Raw genomic sequence first — 25,642 nt, 5'->3', positions numbered from 1 at the left:
GATTGATTGATTTATGACACACAGAGAGAGAGGCAGAGACATAGGCAGAGGAAGAAGTAGGCTCCCCACAAGGAGCCTGCTGGGACTCAATCCTGGATCCTGGGATCAGGACCTGAGCCTAAGACAGATGCTCAACTGTTGAGCCATCCAGGTGTCCCTCTGTTTGCGTTTTATTTCTTGTTCTTATCTAAATGCTCTGGCTAAAACCTCCAGAATACTGTTAAGTAGAAGTGGTGAGACTGGACATTTTTAATGTCTTTATTTCTGATCTTGGGAAAGTTTTCATTCTTTCACCATTATGTGTATTAAGTGTGGGGTTTTTATAGATGCTTCTTATCAGGTTGAGGAAGGTCCTTCCCTTCTGTTCCTAGTCTGTTGAATGTTTTTATCATTAAAATGTGTTGTATTCCAGTGTGTTATACTCTAGCCATTGAGACAGTCATGTGGTTTTGTTCTTTATTAATAAGGTGCATACGATTGATTTTTGTATGTTGAACTAAACTTGCATTTCAGGGACGAATCCCACTTAGTCATGGTGTATGATGCTTTTTATAAGTTGCTGGGTTTAGTTTCTTAGTATTCTTTTGAGGTTTTGTGACTATTTTCATACAGGTAATTGGTCTACAATTTTTTTTTATGCTGAGTGGTTTTGAAGTCTTGTTAAATTTTGCACCTAAGTGTCTCTTTTCTGCTAAAATTGCCTTATTTTTTTTTTAATTGCCTTATTTTTCTGGATCTTTCTACTACTGATGTCTGTTATTTCCATTGTTTAGACCAGGGTTTAGCAAATGACAGCCTTCTGACCAAATCCAGTTTACTGCCTAATTTTGCGAGTAAAGTTTTATTGGAACATAGCAACACATTCTCTTTTGTATTGTCTGGCTGCTTTCACATTACAGTGGCAGAGGTAAATAGTTTTGATAGGTCTTAAAATAATAATTATCTGACTTTGCAGAAAATATTTGCCTACCCTTGGTTTTAGACTGTAAATAATATTATTTCCCCTTACCCTCAGTTCTACTATGCAAATTCTGTTACCTTTTCCTAGTAACTCACCTTACTTGTCCTATCTGATTGCCAGGCTATAGTAGATTAAATTTTTTTTAAAAGATTTTATTTATTTATTCATGAGAGACACACAGAGAGAGGCAGAGACACAGAGGGAGAAGCAGGTTCCTCACAGGGAGCCTGATGTGGGCCTTGATCCCGGGTCTGGGATCATGCCCTGAGCCGAAGACAGATGCTCAACTGCTGAGCTACCCAGACATCCCTAGATTAAATTTTTTAAAAACTTCTTTCATTGTGTCATTTTCCTATTAAAAGTTTTTAATTCTTTTATACTGCCTACATAATAAACTTCCATCATCTACCTTACTGTTTTCTAGCCAATATAACTTTTCTGCTCTATCCAGACTAATTTGTTCCCTGTTGTGATCTGCTTTATTTTGCCTCTATTCCTGTGATAAAGAAGACAAATAAAAGACCCCAGAGGAAATCCCTAACTGAAACAAGTTTCAGGGTGTCTGGGTGGCTCTATCAGTTAAGCGAATGCCTTTGGCTCAGGTCATAATCCTGGGATCCTGGATTGAGCTCCATGTCAGGCTCTCTGCTCAGCAGGGAGTCTGCTTCTCCTTTTCCCTCTGCTCCTCCTTCTCTGCTTGTGCTCTCCTTCTCTCTCTCAAATAAATGAAGTCTTTAAAAAAAAAAAATCAAAGAAGTTTCTACATACTTGGGAAATTTTGAGAAATTTTTCCATATATTCACACACAGATCTACTTTATCTTTTTCCCCTATAACCCTTCTTTTAAAAGCCTGAATAATATTTCATTTAATGATATTGATACATCATAATTTATTTAATATCTTTTTTTATAAATGGGAAAAGAAAATATCATTCCCTTAAAAGAAATCCTTAAGAAAATGCAACAAAATTGATTCGAATAGAGGAGATAAAACTGAGTCTAATATACATTGTTGCCAGAAATGGAGTCCTTCCTTTGAATAAAGACATGGTGTTGATCACAAGTGAAACATAATTTCAAAGTCCAGTAGAGACAAAATTATATGCTAATTTAAGGTACTACCTTAGTTGCTTTTAAAGTTGGAATGATGATTCCAACTTTCCCATTTTTCTCAAATTTTAATTAAGAAAGAAGTATTTGTGAACAAATAAAGTCAATATAAAGATCATCTGAATACTTTTTAATAGATTCAGTATTTTCAAGTATTTTCCCATATTTTCATCTCTGTCTCTCTTTCTAATATGTTTTATACAAACTGAGTGGCTTAAAAGATACTTGCAGACAGTAATACTTTATACTTTATCATGAAGTTTGTAAGCTAAGTACTTACCTTGCATAATAAAATACAATATCATTATATCTAAGAAAATCAGCACATTTTATCATCTACTCTCCAGTTAATAGGACCTCTTTTGATGAAAAAAAATATTTCTGGTTATTTTAGATATGATTTTTTTGTTATTCTAGACATTAGCATAAACTACTGTGAATAATTTTGTGTAAGAGTCTTTGTGCACACTTGTAAATATATTTGTGGGGGGGAAATCTAGCAGTGTATTAATACACCCGAATGGTGTATTAAAATTTTGATAAGTATTGCTAAATTGCTCCCTAAAGATCTTTTTTTTTTTTTTTTAAGATTTTTTTTTTTATTTATTCATAAGAGACACACACAGAGAGAGAGGCAGAGACACAGAGGAGAAGCAGGCTCCATGCAGGAAGCCCGATGTGGGACTCCAGGATCACGCCCTGAGCCAAAGGCAGGCGCCAAACCGCTGAGCCACCTAGGCATCCCCCCTAAAGTTGTTACATTAGTTTATGTTCACATTAAAATAGTGTGTAAGATGCCCATTCCCTCCTATTTTTTGCCAGTATTAGATGTTACCAAACTTTAAATTTATTGCCAGTGCGATATGTGAAAATGGTATCATGTGGTTTCAGGCTTCTGTAGTTGTTTTATATACATCCGGTACAGTAATATTCTGAAATAAATCTCAACTTAAGTATTTCTTATCTGGGGTTTTACATGCCATATTTATTTCTGTCCTTAGCTTATGTGTTGTCTCTTTTTTCCACTTCTTTCCTGTTCTCAAATTTTTTTTTTTTTTTAAGATTTTATTTGTTTATTCATGAGAGACACAGAAAAAGAGAGGCAGAGACACAGGCAGAGGGAGAAGCAGGCTCCCCACAAGGAGCCTGATGTGGGACTCGATCCTGGGACTCCAGGATTACGTGCTGAGACTAAGGCAGATGCTTAATTGCTGAGCCACCCAGGCATCCCCTGTTCTCAAATGCTATGTTGAAGCCTTTCCTCCTTGATCTCTTCCTGGGACTCTATAGCTCTCAGTGATCTTCTACCCTGAATATTATGCACTTGATTGCTGGTTCATTTGACAGTCCTTTATTTAGCTGTAGTAGCTCATAGCTATTTTTATTTTATTTTATTTTACTATCTTTAGATAGTAGTGAAGAGGTATCTGTCTCATTGTCTTTATGTTGTTGCCTTATTTTTTTTTTAAGATTTTATTTTTATTACTTTATTTTTAAAAATATTTTATTTATTTATTTTTGGAGAAAAAGAAATCACATGCAAGTATGAAGAGGGGCAAGTTGGTGGGGTGAGCAGAGGGAATGGGACAAGGAGACCCCGTGCTAAGCACAGACCCCAAGGCAAGGCTTGTTTCCACAGCCGTCGTGAGCTGAAATCAAGAATTGGATGCTTAACTCACTGAGCCACCGAAGTGCTTCCAAAGATACTTTTTTAAGTAATCTCTGTACTTAATGTGGGCTCTAATCCACAAACCTAAGATCAAGAGTCACACCCTGCACTGACTGAGCCAGCCAGGCATCCCATTTTATTTTCTGTTTCATTTGTTGCATATTTCTGATTCTTTCCTGAAATGAAATGTAAAATTTGGAGGCAGGGACTGATAAATAATTTTTTTTCTCTCTCTCTCTCTCTGTTTTTTTTTTTTTTTTAAACTACACCTACTTTTCAAGTAATAGGTGGATAGTTATAGTCAGTGAAATTATCATTAGTGTCCTGAGACTTTCCTAATTGATAACAAGACATTTAATTAAACCTTTTTCTTTTTAGCCTTCTAGTTTAGAGCAAAATACAAGGTAGAAAAGGATTCTTTGAAAAAATTTTTATTAATTGTATAATTTGAATATATTTGGAAATCATGCTTTTTGAAAGAAGGAGTTTAGATAATAATACCAGGACTCCTTTAATCATAGGAAGAATTCTGTTTTATTAGCATTCCTGGTAGCTTATGTAAATGGACAGAATACTGAAATTACTTGTACGATTTTTTATTATTTTATTAAATTTGTCTTTATTATTTTTTTAAGTTTGCTATTTATATGCACCTTGAGGAGCCATTTTTTGAGATTTTTGTAATTTTTAATGTTTAGTGACCTGAGGTTGAACTATATGCATTTATAGGTTTATTACCTCTGACATCAGTTTTGGTTTGGTGTTTGAAATGTGCCCTGCTTCAAATGTAGCCATCACCGAGGCAACAAAGTAATCTTTGCCTTTTTTTACTTCTTTCCAGCAGGTAGCATTAAAATGGAATTGTTTATAAGTCATTATTGTAATGTCATCATTTTTTAAGGGCCAGAGACAATTTTGGTAAGGCTAGTAGTACAGTCATTCCTGAAGAGCTGGTTTTAAAAATACTACAAGTAAATTTTTGGCTTTGGAAATTTTTGTAGAAAAAAATCAGTGATTAAAAAAAAAAGTCAAATTGAGATTGACCCTTTTTGCTTTTAGGAAGTGAAAGTTTTACTTTTGGCTTGAAAATATTAACACTGAAAGTACATGTTTTACCAAATAACATTTTTTATAAATCCCAAGATTTATGTTAGTATTAATAGTTTAAGATTATAAAAAATTGTTAATTTTATCTGAAGAGATTTTCTTTTCCATCCATCCATCCATTCCTGCAGTCATCCAGATATCTATCTGAACGTCAGATACTTATTTGGTGCCTGTTATCTGCTAGGACCGTTCTAGACATAGAAGTACAGCAGTGAATAAGACAAAGCTTCTGTCTACAGGGTTCTCACATTCTAATTCTATGTGGGTTAATAAAAGTGTATTTTCATTTTAGAAGAACTCAAGAAAAATTGGATATCTAGATGTAGATGTTAGTAGTTTCTAAAATGTTCTCTCCGCATTTTTAGATCTGAATGTTAAAGAGAAAATAATTGAAGACATGCGAATGACGCTGGAAGAACAGGAAGAAACCCAGGCAGAACAAGATCGCGTGCTCGAGGCTAAACTAGAGGAAGCTGAAGGACTGGCCACAGGTAGAACAGATGCTTAAATGTCAAGATCTACTTTTCATTTTCTGTATTTTCTAGATTTCTTTCCTTTTTTCAAGTAGTTGAATATACTATTTTGTAGTGAAAAAGTATTGATGTGTTTTTGGAATGTCTTATCACTTGCCGTTTCCAGAGTGATTAAAATTGTTTTATCCAAGTAAAATTGTATGTAGTAAAGAAGGAATAAGGACACTTTGATAATAACTGGATAATTTACAATGTTTCCCAGACATTAAAAACAAACTTTTCAACTGACTTTTAGCTCTGCCCAGCTTCTTAGAATCATCTTATATGTTTATCTTGGTAAATACTCTGATTCCATCCTTCAGAATACCATCAGATTTAAATTTTTTTATTTTTTATTTTTGAGAACTACATGAGGTTTCCTATATAATTAAGATTGAGATGTGTTTATACTGTACACTCTGCACACTATTCAGTGGGTTCTTGAGACGTCCTTGTACTTCCTCTTCTCTAAGAATTTGGTAAGAACTCTTAAAAGTTCATTCCTTAGAATTGTCTCAGTTCTATCTGTGTTTATGTTTTTCTTCTGGGCTCTGCTGATTATCTGTATCTCATGCCACATGTATCTCTATATGGTAGAACTTTTGCATGTGCTTTAAAAAATAATTCTATGTTTTCAAATTAGAATTGGAAAAATGGAAGGAAAAATGTAAAGATCTGGAAGCCAAAAGTAATCAAAGGTCAAATAAAGAACTTGAAGATAATACAGATGTACTTAGTGAAAAGCTCAGTAAGCTTCAGGATGAGTTACAGGTATGATTTTATGTGTATATGTATCCATGTATTTCTCATGAGAGGAGAATTCAGCAAATATTTTATAATTAATTTAGATGTGGGTGAAATACGACCTGGGAAATGTTAACATTATAGGTATAATTTTTCAGCATACATTGAAATGACATGGGGTGGAAATTCCCAAGATAGAAACCACCAGTAGTGCCAATGAAAATACAGGGCTTGGGTCTTCTCTTTTATATTCTATGTATTTATTTCGTAAATCACTACTTCTTATGTGTTTGTACCTATTTTTCTACTCCTTAAACTTCTTAGTCCTCAAATACTGCTGTGGAAAGAGGACAGTTAGGAAGATTATTTTGTATATAATCATTTTAATTTTCAGTTATGAAGTTGGAAAAGAATACATTTGTGTATCTGGACACTGGAATGTATTTGAAACTGTATTATATAAAGGATACTCTGTTTTGCATTTGTATTTTTTCCATGTTCAATTCTGAATACTATTATATAGAATGGAACATATGGAGGAAATATTTTTGTAATGGGGTTTACCAAATACCACTTAAAATTTTGTACATTTTATTAGAGGAAACAAGTTTTGAGATTAAAGAAAGCATAATAATGATTTTAAAAAGTTGGCTGCATCTAAGTTATTTTCTTAAATTCATGCTATATATATCAGATACTGAACAAATAAAAAATAATTTCTTTTGTTAACTATTAATTTGTATTCTAGAATTTACCATTTCTATTGGGAAAGTCCCAAAGCAGCTATAACAAAATAAATACTCCATTATTTATGAAAAAAAATTAACTATATTGGGAATGTTCATGTTAAAGAATATTGGCTTATTTTATGTTCTTCTCAAATAATGTAATCACATAGATTATACACTTTGTAACTGGAGTGGAAATTACTGATTAGCTATATTCTCGGTCTAGCCATTGCCAATGTCCCTCAGATTCATGAATGTCTTGTTGCACAAGTTTGTTTTTATTTGGCATTCTGTATACCCAGAAATATTTTATTTTTGAAACCATACAGTTAGAAATGACTATCACACACCAAGTCATTTTTTTCCCTGGCATTTAGAAGAACCTGAGTATCTGAAGCTCTTTCAGAAATAGAAATTGTTTATTTCTTCTTAAGGTCACAGATGAAGGAGAGTCCTTAAATGGACTTCATGGCAAAATAAGATTTATAAAGGGAAGTCCGTTTAGAAAAGGAAACCAGCAGTGTTCATTATATAATCTGAAATAAACTCTGATCTTAACCTTGTTTAAGGAAAAGCATTTAATTTTCAAAAAGGTAAAAAAGTCATGGGTTATATGAATATGCTATAAAAATAAATTTGTCAGCTATCGTTTAACTGTTACTGAAGCATGTGATAGTTATGAGTATTATTTTTATATACATAGGAATCAGAACATAAATATAAAGCTGAGAGAAAGAAATGGCTAGAAGAAAAAATGATGCTTATCATTCAAGCAAAAGAAGCTGAGAATCTCCGAAACAAAGAGATGAAAAAATATGCTGAAGACAGAGAGCGTTGTTTAAAACAACAAAATGAAGTGGTTGGTAACAATTATACTTTATCTTTGATGTATTTCACCACCTTCTTTGGTTTGTTAAGTTTGTCCCTGGGATTCTTACCAGTCTTTACATGGTTGCCTGATTTTCATGCTTTTTTTAAGAGGCAATCTGTTTGTCTATTTGTAAGATGACTTTTCTGTCCCAATTTTGAAGTTCACTTAGGTTCTATTTTAACTTTCTTCAGTCCATTTAGCAAGCTGGGAGAATGCCTAATTACATCTCAGTATCTAGATAGAGAATTTAAACATCTCTTCCTTTTGATTGCTACAGGGTTATTCCTACTATATTATAAAATTTTGCATTTTGAGCTATAGATTCTGCTAACATGGTGTATGTATTTTACCTCATAAGCTGATTTTATCAGGATTTTTAAAAGTCACCTGGGGTGCCTGGGTGGCTCAGTTGAGCATCTCACTCTTGGTTTCAGCTTAGGTCATGATCCTTGAGGTTGTGAGATCATGCCCCACATTGGGCTCCACACTCAGCAACGAGTGTGCTTGAGATTCTCTCTCTCCCTCTCCCTCTGCCCCTCCCCCTGCCTGTGTTGTCTCTCTCCCTTTCTAAAATAAATAAAATCTTCAAACAAAAACAAGTCAATTATGTAGTTTCTAGAAGATGACAAGTAGAAGTAACCCTCAGTTTCACATTCACTAGCTGTAGCTTTTTTTTTTTTTTTTTTTTTAGCTGTAGCTTTTATAGCAATTCTATCTTAGCTTGTTTTTCCCCTCCTGTTTTAATTGATTGCTTAGTTTGACACCTCTTGTTGCCAACTTAGAAAAAAAGGAAGTTAAAAGGTATTGGTCTTTAAGTGAAAAACTGATTTTCTCTTTATAATAGTAGTAACTTGGCAGTATCATGTTGTCATTGCTGGTATTTTTTTTTTTTTTTTTGACAGAATTTTACAGATAATAGCTAAGCTTCCCTGAAAAACCAAGTTGTTAATTTTCAATAAGTTAAGGGTGATTTTCCCACTGATTTTTAAAAAGAATTTTACCTCTTTATTTTGAAATAATTTTATTTACCGAAAAGTTGCAAAACTAATACAGAGAGTTCCTGTATACTTACCACTAACTTCTGATGTTAGTGCCGTACATAACAATAGTACAAGGATCAAAACCAACAAATAAACATTACTGTATTTTTGTTAGCTAAATTCTAAAAAGGTCTAGACCTTATTAGAATTTTATTAATTTTCCCACAAATGTCTTTTTTTGGGTCCAGGTCTCATCTAGAAAACTACATTATACTGGTTATCATTTCCTTAGAGTATTGACTCTATTTGTCATATGCTAATCATATAAGATTAATAACTAGTCATTACTGCTCTGCAGTGGCAATATATTTCATGTGCCAACTCTGTGTGATCGAAGGTACCTTCAGAAAGTGGTGGGTTGAGTGGGATTCTGATGCTGCATTTGTCTTAACAGGAAAGATTGCTACTAGTTCTCTGCTCCTGTCCTACAGCCCATCCTACCTTCCTAGGCAATAGTAAGAGGCAAGAAGTGGGATCAAAACTGTTGGCTTTCAGTTACTCTAGTTCTAAACCAGAAATAGAGCTATTTTTTTTTCCCGGTGATCCCTCTGGTAGCAATGCTAGCAAGTAAACTTAATCTAATTGTTTTGTTTTTCTTTTAAAGGTACAGAGAGCATGTCAGAGAGGCAGGGAGGGAGACAGGGACAAAGGGAGACAGAATCCTAAGCAGGTGCCACACCCAGTGAGGAGCCCCATGTGGGGCTCCATCTCATGACCTGAGCCAAAATCTAAAGTTGGAAGCTTAACTGACTGAGCTACCCACGTGTCCCCAAGCTTAAGTTTTTAATCCTAGTGAAAGCTAGCTTCCTTCTTTCTCTCCCATATATTTCTTTGCAGTCATACCTAGGATGTGTGCGTTTGCCATAATAAGCTATAAATTGTTAATTTTTAAAATTGCCACATGTAATACAGTAAATAAACAAAACAAGCAATACATTGTTCGATGAACTGTGGTAAAGTCAGGATCCAGTAAAGTACCACCCATTTCAAGAGATAGAACATTACCAGCCTCCCAGGGGGCTCCTCTTGTTTCTTTCCCAGTGGTAATAATTATTCTTTTAATGTTGTGCTTTAGTTTTAGCCAGTTTTGAATTTTAAGTAAATGAAATTGTAAAGGGTACATTTGTTTGTACCTGGTTTCTTTCAGCATTATGTTAGAATTAATTATGTTACATGTAGCTGCAATTAGTCCATTTTCATTGCTGACTATTGCAGTGTACGAATATATTGTGGCCTGTTCATTTTAATGCTGAAGATACATGAATTATTTTGTTTTGAGCTATTATGAATAAATTATCTTATAAACATTTTTACTCATTTCTCTTAGTCACATGTACATGCATTTCTGTTGTGTATTTGACCAGGAATAGAATGTGGGATGATAGGGTATTCGTGTGTGGAATTCTGATAGAATGTCACATTAGTTTTCAGAGTAGTTGTACCCATTTATACTATAGTATTGAAGTTGCTGTACATTCTCACAAACATAGGGTGTTGTCATTTTTTTTATGGTTTCAGTGTGTTTGTCCCTGAGTACTAATGAGGTTGAAGATTATAGGGCCCCTTGCCTTTTTCCTGTTGGCCTGTACAAATGCATACTGTACAATTGCATTTTCTAGTTGATATGTAGGAGTTTCTTATACTTTCTGGGGAGGAGCCCTGTGTCATGTGTTTTAAGTACCTTTTTTCGGTCTCTAGTTTACTTTTTATTCTCTTAATGTCTTTTTATGAATTTAAGTTCTTAAATTTATCTTAGTTCATTTTTCTAAAAGTCTTTTCCTTTATTAAACCCCAAAGACATGAAGATGTTCTCTTACACTGTTTTCTGTTTAGGTTTTACCTTTCATATTTTGATTTTAATATTGAGTTTTGTATTGGAGTGAATTAGGCATAGTCTTACTATTTTTATTAAAGTTATTATTTTATTAAAATAGTCTTACTATTTTTCTCTTAATGTGGAATACCAATTTTCCTGATAGTATTTAATGGAAAAAAAAAAAAACCCTTTCTTCCCACTGTTCTACTACTTTTGTTCAAGGATTAATTTTTTTATGTGATATGAGATTAGGTTTTGAGTTCATTTTTTTTCTTTTTCCCATTTGGCTATTGCTCCAGCATCTTTTATTGAAAGACTGCCCTTTTCCCCATTGAATTGCTTTGGTGTTACTGTAGAATGTCAGTTGATCACACACTTGTGGACACTTTTCTGTTCTGATCTCTGTTCATACCAGTATCATACTGTCTTTATTATAGTAGGATTGACACAAGAGTGTGTTTGTTCCTACTTTGTTCTTTGTTTTCAAAATGATTTTGACTATCTAAATCATTTGCATTTTCATGTAAGTTTTACAGTGAACCTTACCCATTTCCACACACACCCACACCCACACCCACTCTTGCCTGCCTGGATTTTGATTGAAATTGTTTTGACTCTATAGATCTATTTAGGGAAAACTGACATCGTAACAATACCGAGTCTTTTGATCATTGAGCACAAATTATTTCTCCATTTATTGAAGTATTTTTCTTTTCTTTTAGCAGTGTTTTGCTGCTTTGCGTGTTTAGATCTTAACTCATATTTTCTTTAATTCACTACAATTTCATGGTTTTTGAACTTATTGAAAATGATATTTTAAATTTTTGTTACTCTATTTGTTGCTATTAGTTTTGTCACTTGCTTTACTGTAATTTTACCCTCTCATTTCCAAAATATTGGGAGGAATGCTAGTATTAGTTTATTTATTTATGCTAGTATTAGTTTAAAAGCCATAATTATTTATGAAAGAAGTAACCAATAAGCTGATTTTTGGAATGAGGTGGGATAGGGTTAAATACATCATGTGGACATTACATTTATAAGGACATAAACACATTTATTATGTGTTTTGATTTACAAGTAAGTATTTTATCTAGCCTTAACTATGTAATTTGTTACATGCCTTATTCACCTTTATATACCTTATAACATTTTCTTTATTTTCTGGCTAGGAAATACTTACAGCACAACTGGCAGAGAAAGATGATAATCTTCAGAAGTGGCGAGAAGAACGGGATCAACTGGTCGCAGCTTTAGAAGTACAGTTGAAGGAACTGATCTCCAGTAATAGACAGAAAGATAATGAAATTGAAGAATTAAAAAAGATCACATTGGAGCCTTCTGAAACCGTGAGTAGAATCTTGTTCTTTCAGTGCCTTTTTTTTAATTGAACATAGGAATTTAAAAAAATTATTTAATTGATGAACTCTAAGAGGTTAAAAAAGTAAGTTTCAAAAGATCGTAGAGGAATCAGAGTTTGAAAAATTATTTGGATAGTTATTGTGTATTTCAAGTTTTCATAGTTTATCCTTATGATCAATTTGCCAGTGACCAACTGAGAAGTAGTACTTTCTCAAATATTTTGGTCAGATCTTCTAGATAGAAAATAAACAATTTGTGATTTAGTCTCTTATCTACCTTTAATATGTGTAAAAGTGATTCAACCTGAACTCTTGGTAATATTTCAATACTTGGACCCACCCTAAGTTTAATACAAAAGTATAAATTGTTTTGAAAATAAACACCTGGTGAGACCCTCAGGAATTATTTTTGTAATGTTTCATTGGAGCTGGGAACTCTGCATAGAGAGGGGATTGCAGTTCACAGATAGCTACATCCCAGTGAAATTGGATCAGGGTACATTTGAGAGTGGTCTTTCTAGAATAAATGATCTATGCTTAAAAATCTACTGCCTCCAGACAATAGGAAAATAAATGTATGTGCTTGTCACAACAAATCTTCTAAGAGGAAGATTGCCTTTTTTTAAAACAAAAAAGAGGCAGTAAGTAGCATGCAGTATAAATAGCACAGACTAGAAACCTAGGAAAAAATGAGGTGTCTGTTGCTGTCATTGTGGTTTTGGGATTTTGGAAAATTACTTATTATATCTGAACTTCTCTAAAACAGAGAGATAGTATGTCTTCCTAATAGAGTTGTGAAAATAAACTGAGATCGTTTGTAAAACAATTAGCACAGTTTTTACCACAGTGGAAGTCAATATATGTTAGTTGCTTTCCATGATGGATTCAGTGGAACCTTTTGTATTTGGGTAGGTGACACGAGAAGTATATTTGACTTCTGCTTTTGATGGCAGTGGTGAGAAGACTCATGGTGGAATTTATCGAGTTTAAAAATGTAATCTGATACTTCTTTATAGATCTCTTAAATAGGGTATGGGAGTTGGCTCCTGGGTGGTTCATTTGGTTAAGCATCTGCCTTTGGCTCAGGTCATGACTCCAGGGTCCTGGGATCAAGCCCAACATCAGGCTTCCTGCTCAGCAGGGAGTCTGCTTCTCCCTCTCCCTCTGCCTGCCTCTCCTCCTTCTTGTGCTGTCAATAAATATAATTTTTTTAAAAAAAGGGAGGATATAGGAATAGAGCATACCCTATGACAGAAAAAGGGATGAGGTATGCAGTAAGAAAAGGTTTAGTTATCAATATGGTCTTTTCTACTCTCATATTATAGTTGCATTCTTAAGACTCCTTTAATTTTTCAAAATGGTGTATCAAAGCTGTTGTTGGGGTCCAACACTTCCAACTTAATACAGACCTTGGCCATGTCATTAATATCTCTAGGTTTGTTTCCTCATCTAGAAAGAAGGAATAATGATTCTTGCCAAATCTAGCTGGGAGAGTTGCAATGAAAGTAAGATGAGAAAATATATATAAAACCTTGAAAATTGAAAATAATCTTTCAGATTTCTCTTTTGATCAGGCCTAGAGGCGGTAAGTTTCCCAGCCTTTCCTAAATTTCTAAGGATGAAAGAGAAGAGAAAGTGTTTCATTATTTTTATGATATAATCCACCCAAATCTTGAGTTTTTTTTTTAAAGATTTTATTTATTTATTAATGAGAGACACAGAGAGAAAGAGAGAGCGGCAGAGACACAGGCAGAGGGAGAAGCAGGCTCCATGCAGGGAGCCCAACGTGGGACTCGATCCCAGGTCTCCAGGATCAGGCTCTGGGCTGAAGGCAGTGCTAAACCGCTGAGCCACCTGGGCTGCCCCAGATCTTGAGTTTCTATTCTTTTTTTTTTTTTGAGTTTCTATTCTTTAGGTGAAGTGTTTTAATATATTTCTGGTAATAATGGCTTGTTGTTTTAATATTTTTTTTTATTTAGGAAGAACAAAATGTGGATATCAAGCCTACACATATGAGTTCAGTGGATCCTGGCAGAGTTGAAACTGAACCTCAGCCAACAAACTTTGAAATTTCTGGGAATGAAGTAGAGGTGGGCACTGTCTACTTTTTTACCCTCTTTACCAGTGACCATTAATTAATAAATAATACTTGAAAGTTTAATCAATTGTTACAAGTACCTTGCTGTGCAATTAGCTATATGGGTTCTTGGCTGTGGGAAGGAAAATCTAAAGGATTTTGAGAAGTGAAATTCTTTTAGAAGATTAGATTCTCAAATGATACTGATTTCTCAAAATGCTACTTATTGCAAACAACAGATCTGTTAATATAAATAAACTTGGTGGTCAGAAATAGGAAATCCTACAAAAGATAAAACATGGATGATAAAAAATGGATCTTATGAGAGGTCCTTTTAGTAAGCATTCTATTCAGTGGTGGGTTATTTGTTTTTGTTTTTTTTTTTAATTGTACCCATTTAATAACTTGAGCACCAAATCTCAGTAACTCACAGTGAGTTTCCTTAATTTGCAGTGGGCATGGGCTTCTGTGAATCACTTTGGTTAATAGACATATTCTTAAATTACATATGAAATAGATAAACATTCTATGGCACTTAATGTTTTGAAGACAAAATTTTTTTGCATTTATTTTTTAAACACATTTATTGGGGAGCTTTCAGAGTTTGTTGGAAACCTTGCTAAATACTGGGAATACAACCGTAAGACATGATTGCCATCCTTAAGGAGTAAAGAATCTAGTAAGACAGGTACTTGTTTCACTTTATCTTATGGGCTAAGAATCATGAAGAGAGTGCTAAGAAGGAACATTTCCTGTGGGAGGATATGATGAATATTGCCTGAGTAGTTGTGGATGTGGATTAGAGAAGGTAACATCATACTGGGTCTTGAAGGTGAATAGAATTTTGCAAAGCTATGGTTGGAAAGAGAAGGGCATTTTATTTTATTTTATTTTATTATTTATTTCTTCTTCTTCTTCTTCTTCTTCTTCTTTTTTTATAAGATTTTATTTTTTTATCCATGAGAGACAGAGAGAGGCAGAAAGGCAGAGGGAGAAGCAGGCTCCATGCGGGAAGCCTGATGTGGGACTCGATCCTGGGACTCTGGGATCATGTCCTGAGCCAAAGGCAGATTCTCAACCGCTGAGCCACCCAGGTGTTCCAAGAAGGGCATTTTAATTTGGGGAAATAGCATGAGCCATTTCTTTTCTCTTGCCCTTTCTTTGATAGTTTTTGGTGGAATTTCAGATAATTAGCATTGACCTTAGAGATCGAGACAGATCATATAATTTAAAGAAAAGTTTGGAGTTGATTCATAAACAAGATGAATCTTGATTGCAAAGGCAGTTATATATGGAACATTTCTTTCTCTATAAATTTATATATGCTGGGCAGCCCTGGTGGCTCAGCGGTTTAGCACCGCCTTCAGCCCAGAGCCTGATCCTGGAGACCTGGGATGGAGTCCCACGTCAGGCTCCCTGCATGGAGCCTGCTTCTCCCTCTGCCGGTGTCTCTGCTTCTCTCTCTCTCTTTCTCTCATGAATAAATAAATAAAAATCTAAAAAAAAAATTTATATATGCTATCCTAAAACCTCTTGATTCCAATTCTTATTAGGAATTCCAGCAGTTATTATATATTATGCAGTTTTGGAGAATGGTTTTATTATCCTATTTTGTATATTTTTCTTGCCTTTGTGAAGTTGATATGCTCTATTGGGCTTAAAGTCTAAAATGATTCATTCATCTGTGTAGCTGATAGTTGAATCTGAGAGCTCAGCTGGAGCTTTATGTGGCCTTTCCCTGTGGCCTGGGCTTCTCACAGCACAGTGGCTGGATTCTGAGATGAAGCATTTTGAAGGAGGAGTGTCCTGAAAGTAACATTTTAAAGAGGACAGGGTGGAAGTTACAAGGCTTCTTAAAATGAAGCCTCACAATGATGTTATTTCCATTATGTCCTGTTGGCCATGCAAGTCGTTAAGGATAGCCCAGATTCAAGGAAGGGGAATGAGACTCCATTAAAACTCCTAGACTCTTTCCTAGGAGATTTCTGATTTAATAGGTTTGTGGTAGGGCCCAAGAATCTTTAAACAAATTGTCTGAATTCTTATGATCATACAAGTTTGGGAAATACTAATCTCTGTTTCCTTGGATTTTAACATACCATGTATAAATTGGAGAGGGTAGATGGTAACTCCCTCTCTCTGTCCTTGCTGTGGTAAATTTGACCCAGCACATTTTTAATCTTCTTCCATTCATTATCTCTGATAGGTGATTACAAGAGTTAATTCTTTGTGATCATGAGTTCATATTCTGCAAATGAGATTTTTTTTTCTTTTTAATTCTGTTATAGGATGGCTCTGTAGTCCTGGACTCCTGTGAAGTGTCAACAGAAAATAATCAAACTACTCGATTTCCAAAACCTGAGTTAGAGATTCAATTTACACCTTTACGGCCAAACAAAATGGCAGTGAAACACCCTGGTTGCACCTTACCTGTGACAGTTAAGATTTCCAAGGCCCGGAAGAGGAAGAGTAATGAAATGGAGGGGGTAAGCACTTAACTAATGAATGAATTTAACAAGCAAACCTTAAGCTCAGTTATTATATACAGTTAAATTTTTATACTGCCCTTCTCTTCATAAGCACTGCCTTTGGAGACCAAAATCATAACTTGTGACATATTTTATGTTCCTTATGAATATTATTGTAGTCTAATAGTCCTCAAACAAAAAGCTTATGGTTATTAAAATACATGGCTTATCTCTTTTTTTCATTGAAGCTGCAATAGATCAAGTGATGGTGGATTTCACTGGAGAGCTATTTGAATATACCAGCCCTGTTCAAACTTAGTGACTTTCCCTCCAGTGGAAGAGAAAAGGGTTGACAAAGAAATTAGAGAAGCCGAATGTCTAACTTGCTTGAGTATAATCTTTGTTATTTAACTAAAATCTTAGGTCTCTAAGGTCATAGTAGGGTTTATAAGAGAGACTTTATCAGCTGGTATATTAAAATTTGGACCTCTATCTAGTGGTAGGATAAAAGCTCTTTACTACTTCATACTGTAGTTCTCTGATTATAGGGTTACCAGACCTTCTGCTATATCGTAGCCAAGTATGTTTGGCTGGGCACATAAACTTTCTCTTCCTTAGTTTTCTCCTTTTGGAAATAAAAGATTAGCGATAATATGTTTAAAATGCTTATTAGCTTTTGTTCCACATGTGGTGGATACATAGTAAATGGTAATATTTATTTTAAAAATGTAACTTGTTTCAAATTTAAAACTATAAACTCTCTAGCACAATAACTTTTTCTTCAACCTTTTTTTTTTTTTTTTAAACCTATTTAAAGAGTAGTATGTTTTCAAGCTGGTGGAAGAGTAGAAATACTCCTGAGGCTCTCTGTCAGGTAATAAATTTGCTGAATGAATATTATTTAGCATCTTCCTCGCTACCTAGAATACCGTTAGTGATTGTTTTGTAGAGCTTTAGTTAAATTTTATTCAATATTTATTTAATTTATATTTATTAAATTTTAGGTAACATTAAAATAGTAGGTATTTTAAATTTCATTATGATCTATGTTGAGTTTTCCTTGATTCGTTTGTTCAAGGGAAAAGGAAAAAATTGGTTGTGTACTCAGAGGGTTAAAACAATAATTTTTTTCATTTTACTTTTGTTATATACTCCCCATGTGTTTTTCCAGAATAGATACACAGATTGGTATAGGTAAATCATGCAGGAACTTAAGGTTTTTTTTCTGATTTAGCTCTTTACTGCTCTTATAAATGGGGTGTTGTAAGGTCCTCACGAAAACCATTTATGTAGTGCTATATATTCTAATCTAGTGAAGACTCTAGAGAACTCTATCTTGCACACCTCACGTATGATGGAGTTACTATTCTTCATTTGTTTTCCATTGATTACCATCTGTCTTTCCCCTTTCAGGAAGTCTGCTGCTTATTACCCTTATGACTTCTACTTTGTAACTTGAATTCCAAGGTTCAGTCATGATCTTTTCTTTGCTTCTCTTCTTGCCTTTTTTTTTTTATGCTTATAATCTTTGATTATAACTCGTACAACTAGGATTTGTACGAGTTTGATTCAGCTAGAATACTACAAGAGACTTTGTCCTAAGAGAGGTTATGTGGGAGAAAGAAAAGTAGTGTCATGCCTATTTAGGGAAGATAGATTATATTTCTTGGTATTAGCATTTTGCCTGTGGTTATACTGAAGATTTTTACTTGTTCTTATTCTGTTTTGTTTTTGATGCTGCCAGATTTCAATTAGAGTTCTTAAACATAAATACTCTGCATGATTTGGGAGTAGGGAAAGTGTAGGTATATTGCTATATTTTAGAAACGGAGTTCAAATAAAAGATGTTATCCCTTCTACAATATTTTTATTTAGCTTATGTAATTTCATCATTTATGATGTATGTGAAAAATTCATACCTTCAGTCATGTTGCAATATATGTGTGTATTAAATCCTCATCCTGGCCTCTACCACTGGTTTGCCAGTAAATACCATCCCCCCAGCAATGACAACACAAAATATCTTCAGACATTGTCAGTGTCTTCTGGGGAGACACTTAACTCACCCCTGGTTAAGAACCATCATCTTTTTTTTTTTTTTTTTTTGAGCCTAGAGAAGAAAATATTGTCAAGAAATTAACCAGTACTGAAATGCATTAATTTTAGGACTTGGTGAAATGTGAAAATAAGAAGAATGCTACACCCAGATCTAACTTGAAGTCTCCTGATTCTGAGCATAGAAAGTCTTCTGTCAAAAAGGAAAAAAAGGTTTGTCTTTTAATGTGTTCAGAATTGACCATTTTCTTAACTTGCATTTATAAAGTAGAATTAAAAATAAAGGTGTTAAAGTTGATCATTAATTACTCAGAAATCCAGTTTTGTCCAGTTATATAACTCATTTATCTTCCATTTCTTATTCATCTAATTAGGCTTAGAATATAACCTTTAGCATTTGGCCAGCAGCAGGCCCTTTGATACTTGAGTCAGCACTCTGCCTGTCACACCCATTTTACCATTCTTTGGTTCATTCCTCTACTCTTCATATACTTAATCTTAAGTTCCCTGCCTGCAAATGTTCAGTCATGAACATGTCTTGCGTCTTTAATTCAGCTGTAGTTATAGCTATTTCTTTCTAACATTTCTGATCAACAGCAGCAAAAAATGTTTATTTTTTTTAGGTTTCCACACGTCCATCATCTAAGAAAACATACTCTTTACGGAGTCAGGCATCCACAGTTAGTACAAACATGGCCACTAAGATAAAAGAAGGAACGCTACAGAAATTTGGAGACTTCTTACAACATTCTCCAACAATTCTTCAATCCAAAGGTTTGCAGAAAACTGAATGACCTTTTATGTTAAATATAGGTTGTTTTCTAATATCTGATTAGTGTGTAAGCTCAACAACAGTGCTTACCATAGTTTGAATAGACATTGTCCTCTATTGAGTACTGTGGGAGGATGTATGAGAGGATGACATGCTTAGATGTTTTCTGGAGTGGAGGAGGGAGAACAATATGTTGGTACAGTTGACCTTTGAACAACACAGGTTTTCACTGCACAGGTCCACTTATATGTGGATGTTTTTTGTTTTGGCTTTGTTTTTTGTTTTCTTTTTAAAGGTGGGGGTAGAGGGAGAGGGAGAGAGAGAATCCTAAGCAGGCTCCATGTCCAGTACAGAGCCCGACAGGGGAGCTCAGTCTCACAACCATGAGATCATGACCTGAGCCAAAATCAAGATTCAAACCACCTAACTGACTGAGCTATCCAGGCACCCCGTGGATATTTTTTGATAAGTATATTATTGTAAATGTACTTTTTCTTACTTATGATTTTCTTAACATTTTGTTTTCTCTAGTTTATTGTTAGAATATAATATATAATACAACCGAATGTGTGTTAATCAGTAAGAGTTCTGATCAACAGTAGGCTCTTAGTAGTCAAGTTTTTGGAGAGTCAAAAGTTGTACTTGGATTTTTGACATTATGGGAGGTCAGCATCCCAAAGCTCTGTGTTGTCCAAGGGTCAGCTTAATTCATCCAGAGCAGCCTGCTTAATGTAGTTACAGGGATCCAAGCAAAGTGCTATGGTAGTATTGGAGGGAAGAGAGTTATTTTGATTCAGAGGGTAAGAGAAAATTTGATAATTTTTGAATAGATGGGATTAACTCTTGGGTATTGAAATGCTGGCAGGATTAAACCCTCTAGAGGTAATCACTGTATTATGGTATACATATGGTATAGTATTTATTTCTGTGCATTGACAAACATTATCCATTCATATATGTCAAAGATATATATTCTATAAATATTTATTGAGTTTAATTGCTTAATGCTTTTTTCTTTATAACATTAGCCATGTTAATTATGTATAAATGTATATACACATACTAAGATATATACTTTTTCTGTACACATTTACATAAACACAGATGATCCTCCTCCTGATAAATTGTCAGGTCAGTAATAGGCCACACCAGTGGCCTTAATGTCTCAGTGATATTTTTTCATTGTTCCCCTACACCCATAGAAACACCTAATATTTTATCCATTAGTGCTAAGACCACATGACCACTGAAAATTCAGCTTCTGAAAATCCTGGTTGCAAAGATATGTCATCATCAAAAGGAATGTAATGTGTTATCACTTAAAATTATGAACTACCTATTGTGTGCCATTGTTTTCTTTGAAAACTTAAAATATTTCAAGGTGCTCCTGTGAGTTGGCTGTAGTATGTCTTAGTGCACAGCTTGGGAACTTTGTTTTTTTTTTTTTTTTTTAAAGATTTTATTTATTTATTCATGATAGTCACACAGAGAGAGAGAGAGAGGCAGAGACATAGGCAGAGGGAGAAGCAGGCTCCATGCAGGGAGCCCGACGTGGGATTCGATCCCGGGTCTCCAGGATCGCGCCCTGGGCCAAAGGCAGGCGCCAAACCGCTGCGCCACCCAGGGATCCCGGGAACTTTGGATTTAATCACACCACATTTTTTAAAAAAAATGTACATTTTTAAAAGTTATGATTAAGCTAAGCAGAGAAGATATCTGGAGGGACAAACAGCGAACTGTTAAATGTCTAAATGTGGAGAGGCAGGAGTTATTATTTTAGATTCTTACGTATTTTATTTAAATTATATTGATGAGCACTTACATAGCAAAAGAAAATTGGTTTTCAAGGAAAGGGAAGTACCCATATGGTAATTAACTCCCATGCTTGGTTGACTCAGCTCTTTAACAGTTTCCCTACCTGTACACCTGGGGTGTGTGTGTGTGTGTTTTAAGTTTATTTATTTAATCTCTATACTCAACATGGGGCTTGAGATCAAGAGTCACATGCTAGTATGATGGGGCCAGCCAGGTGCCCTTTAAGTGAGGATTTTAAAAATTTATTTCTAGGAGTAGAAGATACCCTTACTTTGGATTATAACTATACTGTATCTATTGTTGATCACTTGGAAATGTAAGGAAAAAATAGAAATTAATTTTTAAAATTCTGTACTTGATAACTATTATTATTCCATTCCTTTGTTCACTGGCTTCCCACCTTTTCCCACTTTTCTGTCTCCTGTCCATCCAGTTAATGGACGCCAGAGTGATCTTTTCAAAGTACAAATTGAATTATTTAAGCTATAATTTTTGTTTTCTTTTCTTTTCCACCACAGTATGAGCCTCACAAGTGCAACATGTCTGTGTAGTTCACATCCTCAGCTCTTGGTATAGCGGCTGACACATTGTAGTAAAGAGTTTGGTAGCAACAGGCCAAAATCCTATGTGTGATTGCTTTTTTTTTTCTTTTTAGCCTGACCATAGACAGTTACAAAGACTTTACCTGTTAGGCCTCGTGGTGAAAGCTGCCCTCCCCACATCCGAGTGTAGCCTCTGAAGGGAGTTACAGTTGAGGACTCAGGACCCTGGCCATCAATGCCCTTATACATATCTGCAGTCCTAGCCAAGGTCCCATCATTCAGAGCCTCTTTACTGGGGGCCTTCAGCAGAGAAATTCCTCAGGCACTGCTGCCTAGGACCTTCCTATGACAGGCAAGGGGAGGAAACCTTGACTTTCTCCACTCTGACTTAACTTTTACACGCTTAGCTCTTCCTTCTGGCCTCCAGCCTCGAGGCCCATTAAACTGCAAGTACAAGAGCTTTTTGTACAGTACTGCCTTGGCAGTGAGGTGACCCTCCTTTTCTGTGCTGATCTTCCTGACCTAGACCACACCTGGCGAAAGATGGGAAGTGGGGTGGGAGTTGACACATTCTCAGGTTGTGCCTCTTGCTTATTCTATTGCAGTAAGTGGTTAAAAGCTAAAGTGTTACTTTTATTTTGGCTTATTGACTTAACTGGCTACTCTGACATCTGGCAGCCCAACTTAATCTTGGACAAGTAGATTTTCAGTTTAGCATATTTCCTTCAATTTTGTTTCTGTTTTAAAAAATATATATAGTTGATTTTATATGTATAAGGATTTCTACCCGGGAGGTTTTCCAGATGGAAATATGTTTTCTATTAAAAAATCAGCATGTACCTGTTGAAGGACAACTGTACAAAAAGTACAGAATTTAAAATTTTTATTCCACTTCCCAGAAGCAATCCACTATTAACAATTTGATTTACTGTGTGTGGGGGGTTGTTAATGATAAGCAAAGGGCTCGCAAACTACTTTCACTTAATATTGCCTGCAGATATCTTGGCATAAGAGTACTGCTGCATGGTCCAGTAAATACATATTATCCTGCTTTTTTGCATAACAGCATAAGCCTCTTCAAGTCATTAAAGACCCCTGAATTTCATTGGTTGTTCTATAATTTACTAAACTTTCACCATGTTGGACATTAGTCAAATGATATTATTTATTCGCCTTTTCGTTTTTGCTGTTTATTATTTCATGCATGTATGAGACATTTAATTTTTTCTTTGTGAATTGACTAGTCATGTTCTTTCACCATTTATAAGTTGCAGTACTTTTTCTCGTTAATATGGTATGTTTTCTCTTTATTAAGGATTTCAAACCTTTCCAGTTAGAAAGTTATTTTTTTCAAGATTTAAATGATATATATATTTTTTCACAGCAAAGAAGATAATTGAAACGATGAGCTCCTCAAAGCTCTCAAATGTAGAAGTGAGTAAAGAAAATCTGTCTCGACCAAAACAGGCCAAACGAAAATTATACACAAATGAGATTTCATCTCCTATTGATATATCTGGCCAAGTGGTAAGCTCCTCTTTTTGGTTTTCTTAAAAGCAAAACTGTTCCTGTTCTTTTTAATTCTGAAGTATTCATAATAATCTGAATTTTATAATAGTTTGAATTTTTATTCTTTAAGTCACACCTCTTAAAATGTGCTTCAGTGTTACACTTTTGCTATTTGATGTGTTAAATTTATAATAATTAAATATAAGTGCTGCATAAATGTATACAAGTGTCACACATTCACATTTGGAAATTTTAATTCCTTCAATAGAATTATCACTGTTTAGTAATTTATTTGTTTCTAATACCAATTTTTTTTTTTTTTTTTGTTAACTTTATCACAAGAGTTGTACAAATCTGGCCTAAGTGGGCCTGGTAAAAATACAGAATTGACATTCAGTCATTTCCTCCCACCTCTCCGCTAAGCCTTCCAGGTTTTTTTAAGAAAAGACTGTAGTTTGTCATTCTGACTCAATGACTCATTCTCTTCACTCAGAACAGTCTGTGCTGTTACAGGGAAACTTCTAATTTTCCATCATGCTTGCATTTGCCTAGTGGATGAAAGGGATGGTAGAAAAGTAATTTAAGGAGAAGCCTTCAACAGGAAGTGGCTCAGAGAAATCAGGAGAGAAAAAAAAAAAAAAAGAAATCAGGAGAGAGACCTTCTGCAACAGTTTCTAACAGATAAAAGGCACTGGAAGGCAGGTGAAGAATTAGGGTCAATTAGGCCAAGCCCTTGATTGGAAATACTATTCTCTTGGTTACTTTTCACCATCACCATTCTCTGATTAGTACACAGTTTCTTCCCTTGGCTGAACTTCTTTCTTTTCTTAGTTGTAGTATAATGCTCTTTCTACTTTTCTAAGTTATATACGGTAGTCCCTTCTTTTCCTTGGTTTCACTTTCCATGGTTTCAATGTCCCATGATCACTGGTCTAGAAGCAGATGATCCTTCTGATAAATTGTCAGAAGGTCAGTAATAGCTTAATACCATGTCACAGTGCCTGTGTCATTCACCTCACTTCATCTCATCACATAGGCATTTTATCATTTCTCATCATCACAAAAAGAAGGGAGAGTTCAGTACAATATGATATTTAGGAGAGACACACATTCACATAACTTACTACAATGTATTATAATTGTTTTATTAATTGTGATTTTTGATAGTGTAATAATGTGCCTAATTCATAAATTATACTATATCATAGGTATGTATAGGAAAAACAGTATACATAGGGTTTGGTACTATCCTTGGTTTCAGGCATCCACTGGGGGGTGTTAGAACATAGGCTCCACAGATAAGGGGGGATTCTTGTACTTGTTGCTGTGAAAGGTCATTTCTTAAAAATTCTTTGAGGCACTTTCCTCCAAATATTTCAGTGATTACTTCAAGCTACCTATGTCCTGAATTCAACATAGAGTGTAGATTATTTTAATATTATGTCAGGTAGTGTTGAAAGAATCTTTATAAAATCTATTACTTTGGACAGTGCTTTTTAATAGAAGATAAGTATATCTGCAGTCTGAAAGGACAAAAAAATATTACTATGTAGCTATTATTCCAATTATTAAGCACGAGTAGATACTACTAAATTATAAATAAGCTTTTATTTATAAAACACTGAAATTGTTCATTTCAGATTTTGATGGACCATAAAGTAAAGGAGAGTGATCATCAGATTCTCAAACGACGACTTCGAACTAAAACAGCTAAATAAATCACTGATTGAGAATGTTTTAATATAAGTTTTATGTTCATAATCATTGTAACTTGCATCCTGAATTTTCAAAGATAATTGTATATATTATGATGCATTAAATCCTATGTATACATCACTATTTTATAAACAGTGTAATTTTAATTCAATAAAGACAATAAGTCAACAGCATAATTTGTCTGCTTTTCTAAGACTTCTATAATAGCTTTTCTCTTTTAAAATTTGAGTATAGTTGACAGACAGTATTAAATTAGCTTCACGTACAACTTAGTGATTTGACAAGTTTATACATTATGCTCTATAATGGTTTTTCAATCTGGATTCATTTTCCTTTTATTCTAGGCATAGGATTGATGAGGATCTTAGGAAAGATGCTGTTATTTTTGTTTTTTGTTTTTACACATATCATAAGGTCACAGATTTGGTTTACTTATATTTAACAGTGTCTTATGAATTGTTTTTACTTCATTTGTTAGGAAATACAACTGATTTTACATGGCTGTTTGGGTTATAACTAATCCCAGGAGTGTGTATAGGTCTCATAGTTGCCAGAATTTATATGCACATAATTTAGAAAAGATCTCAAGTCTTTAAATTAGAAAGTCTTTTTTTTTTGTTAGTGATCAAATAGAGTTGGCGTTCCTATTCTTTTGGAACAGAAGATCAGAAACAGAAAGAAAGGAAGCATCTAGAGGTTGAAAAGTACAGATAGCTAGAAAAGGTATAATTTTAGACCTGGGAGGGGCCTTAGGAATGCCTTTTCGTA

The 25,642-nt window shown here is 34.4% G+C and overlaps 1 protein-coding gene across 6 annotated transcripts in view; it reads left to right on the top strand.

Annotated features, from left to right (window-relative positions):
- The window catches only part of KIF20B (kinesin family member 20B), an 80,726-nt gene extending 55,676 nt beyond the window's left edge, over window positions 1–25,050 (top strand). For 4 of the 6 annotated variants that reach the window (XM_072806155.1, XM_072806154.1, XM_072806152.1 and 1 more), the window contains 11 exons: window positions 5,214–5,339; window positions 6,004–6,131; window positions 7,536–7,691; window positions 11,732–11,908; window positions 13,900–14,010; window positions 16,286–16,483; window positions 17,283–17,339; window positions 18,632–18,733; window positions 19,144–19,294; window positions 23,034–23,176; window positions 24,799–25,050. In XM_072806155.1, coding sequence (XP_072662256.1) covers window positions 5,214–5,339; window positions 6,004–6,131; window positions 7,536–7,691; window positions 11,732–11,908; window positions 13,900–14,010; window positions 16,286–16,483; window positions 17,283–17,339; window positions 18,632–18,733; window positions 19,144–19,294; window positions 23,034–23,176; window positions 24,799–24,876 — 1,427 coding nt within the window. In that variant the 3' untranslated portion in view covers window positions 24,877–25,050. The remainder of the gene's footprint in view (window positions 1–5,213; window positions 5,340–6,003; window positions 6,132–7,535; window positions 7,692–11,731; window positions 11,909–13,899; window positions 14,011–16,285; window positions 16,484–17,282; window positions 17,340–18,631; window positions 18,734–19,143; window positions 19,295–23,033; window positions 23,177–24,798) is intronic. The other 2 variants (XM_072806157.1, XM_072806153.1) reach the window with 1 other exon arrangement.
- The last annotated feature ends 592 nt before the right edge of the window (window positions 25,051–25,642 follow it).

Source organism: Canis lupus, chromosome 29 (assembly GCF_048164855.1).
Source record: "Canis lupus baileyi chromosome 29, mCanLup2.hap1, whole genome shotgun sequence".
In the NCBI taxonomy this organism is placed as follows: Eukaryota; Metazoa; Chordata; class Mammalia; order Carnivora; family Canidae; genus Canis; species Canis lupus.
Note: the sequence above shows the minus strand (reverse complement) of the source record. Positions and strands in the feature narration are given on the sequence as shown.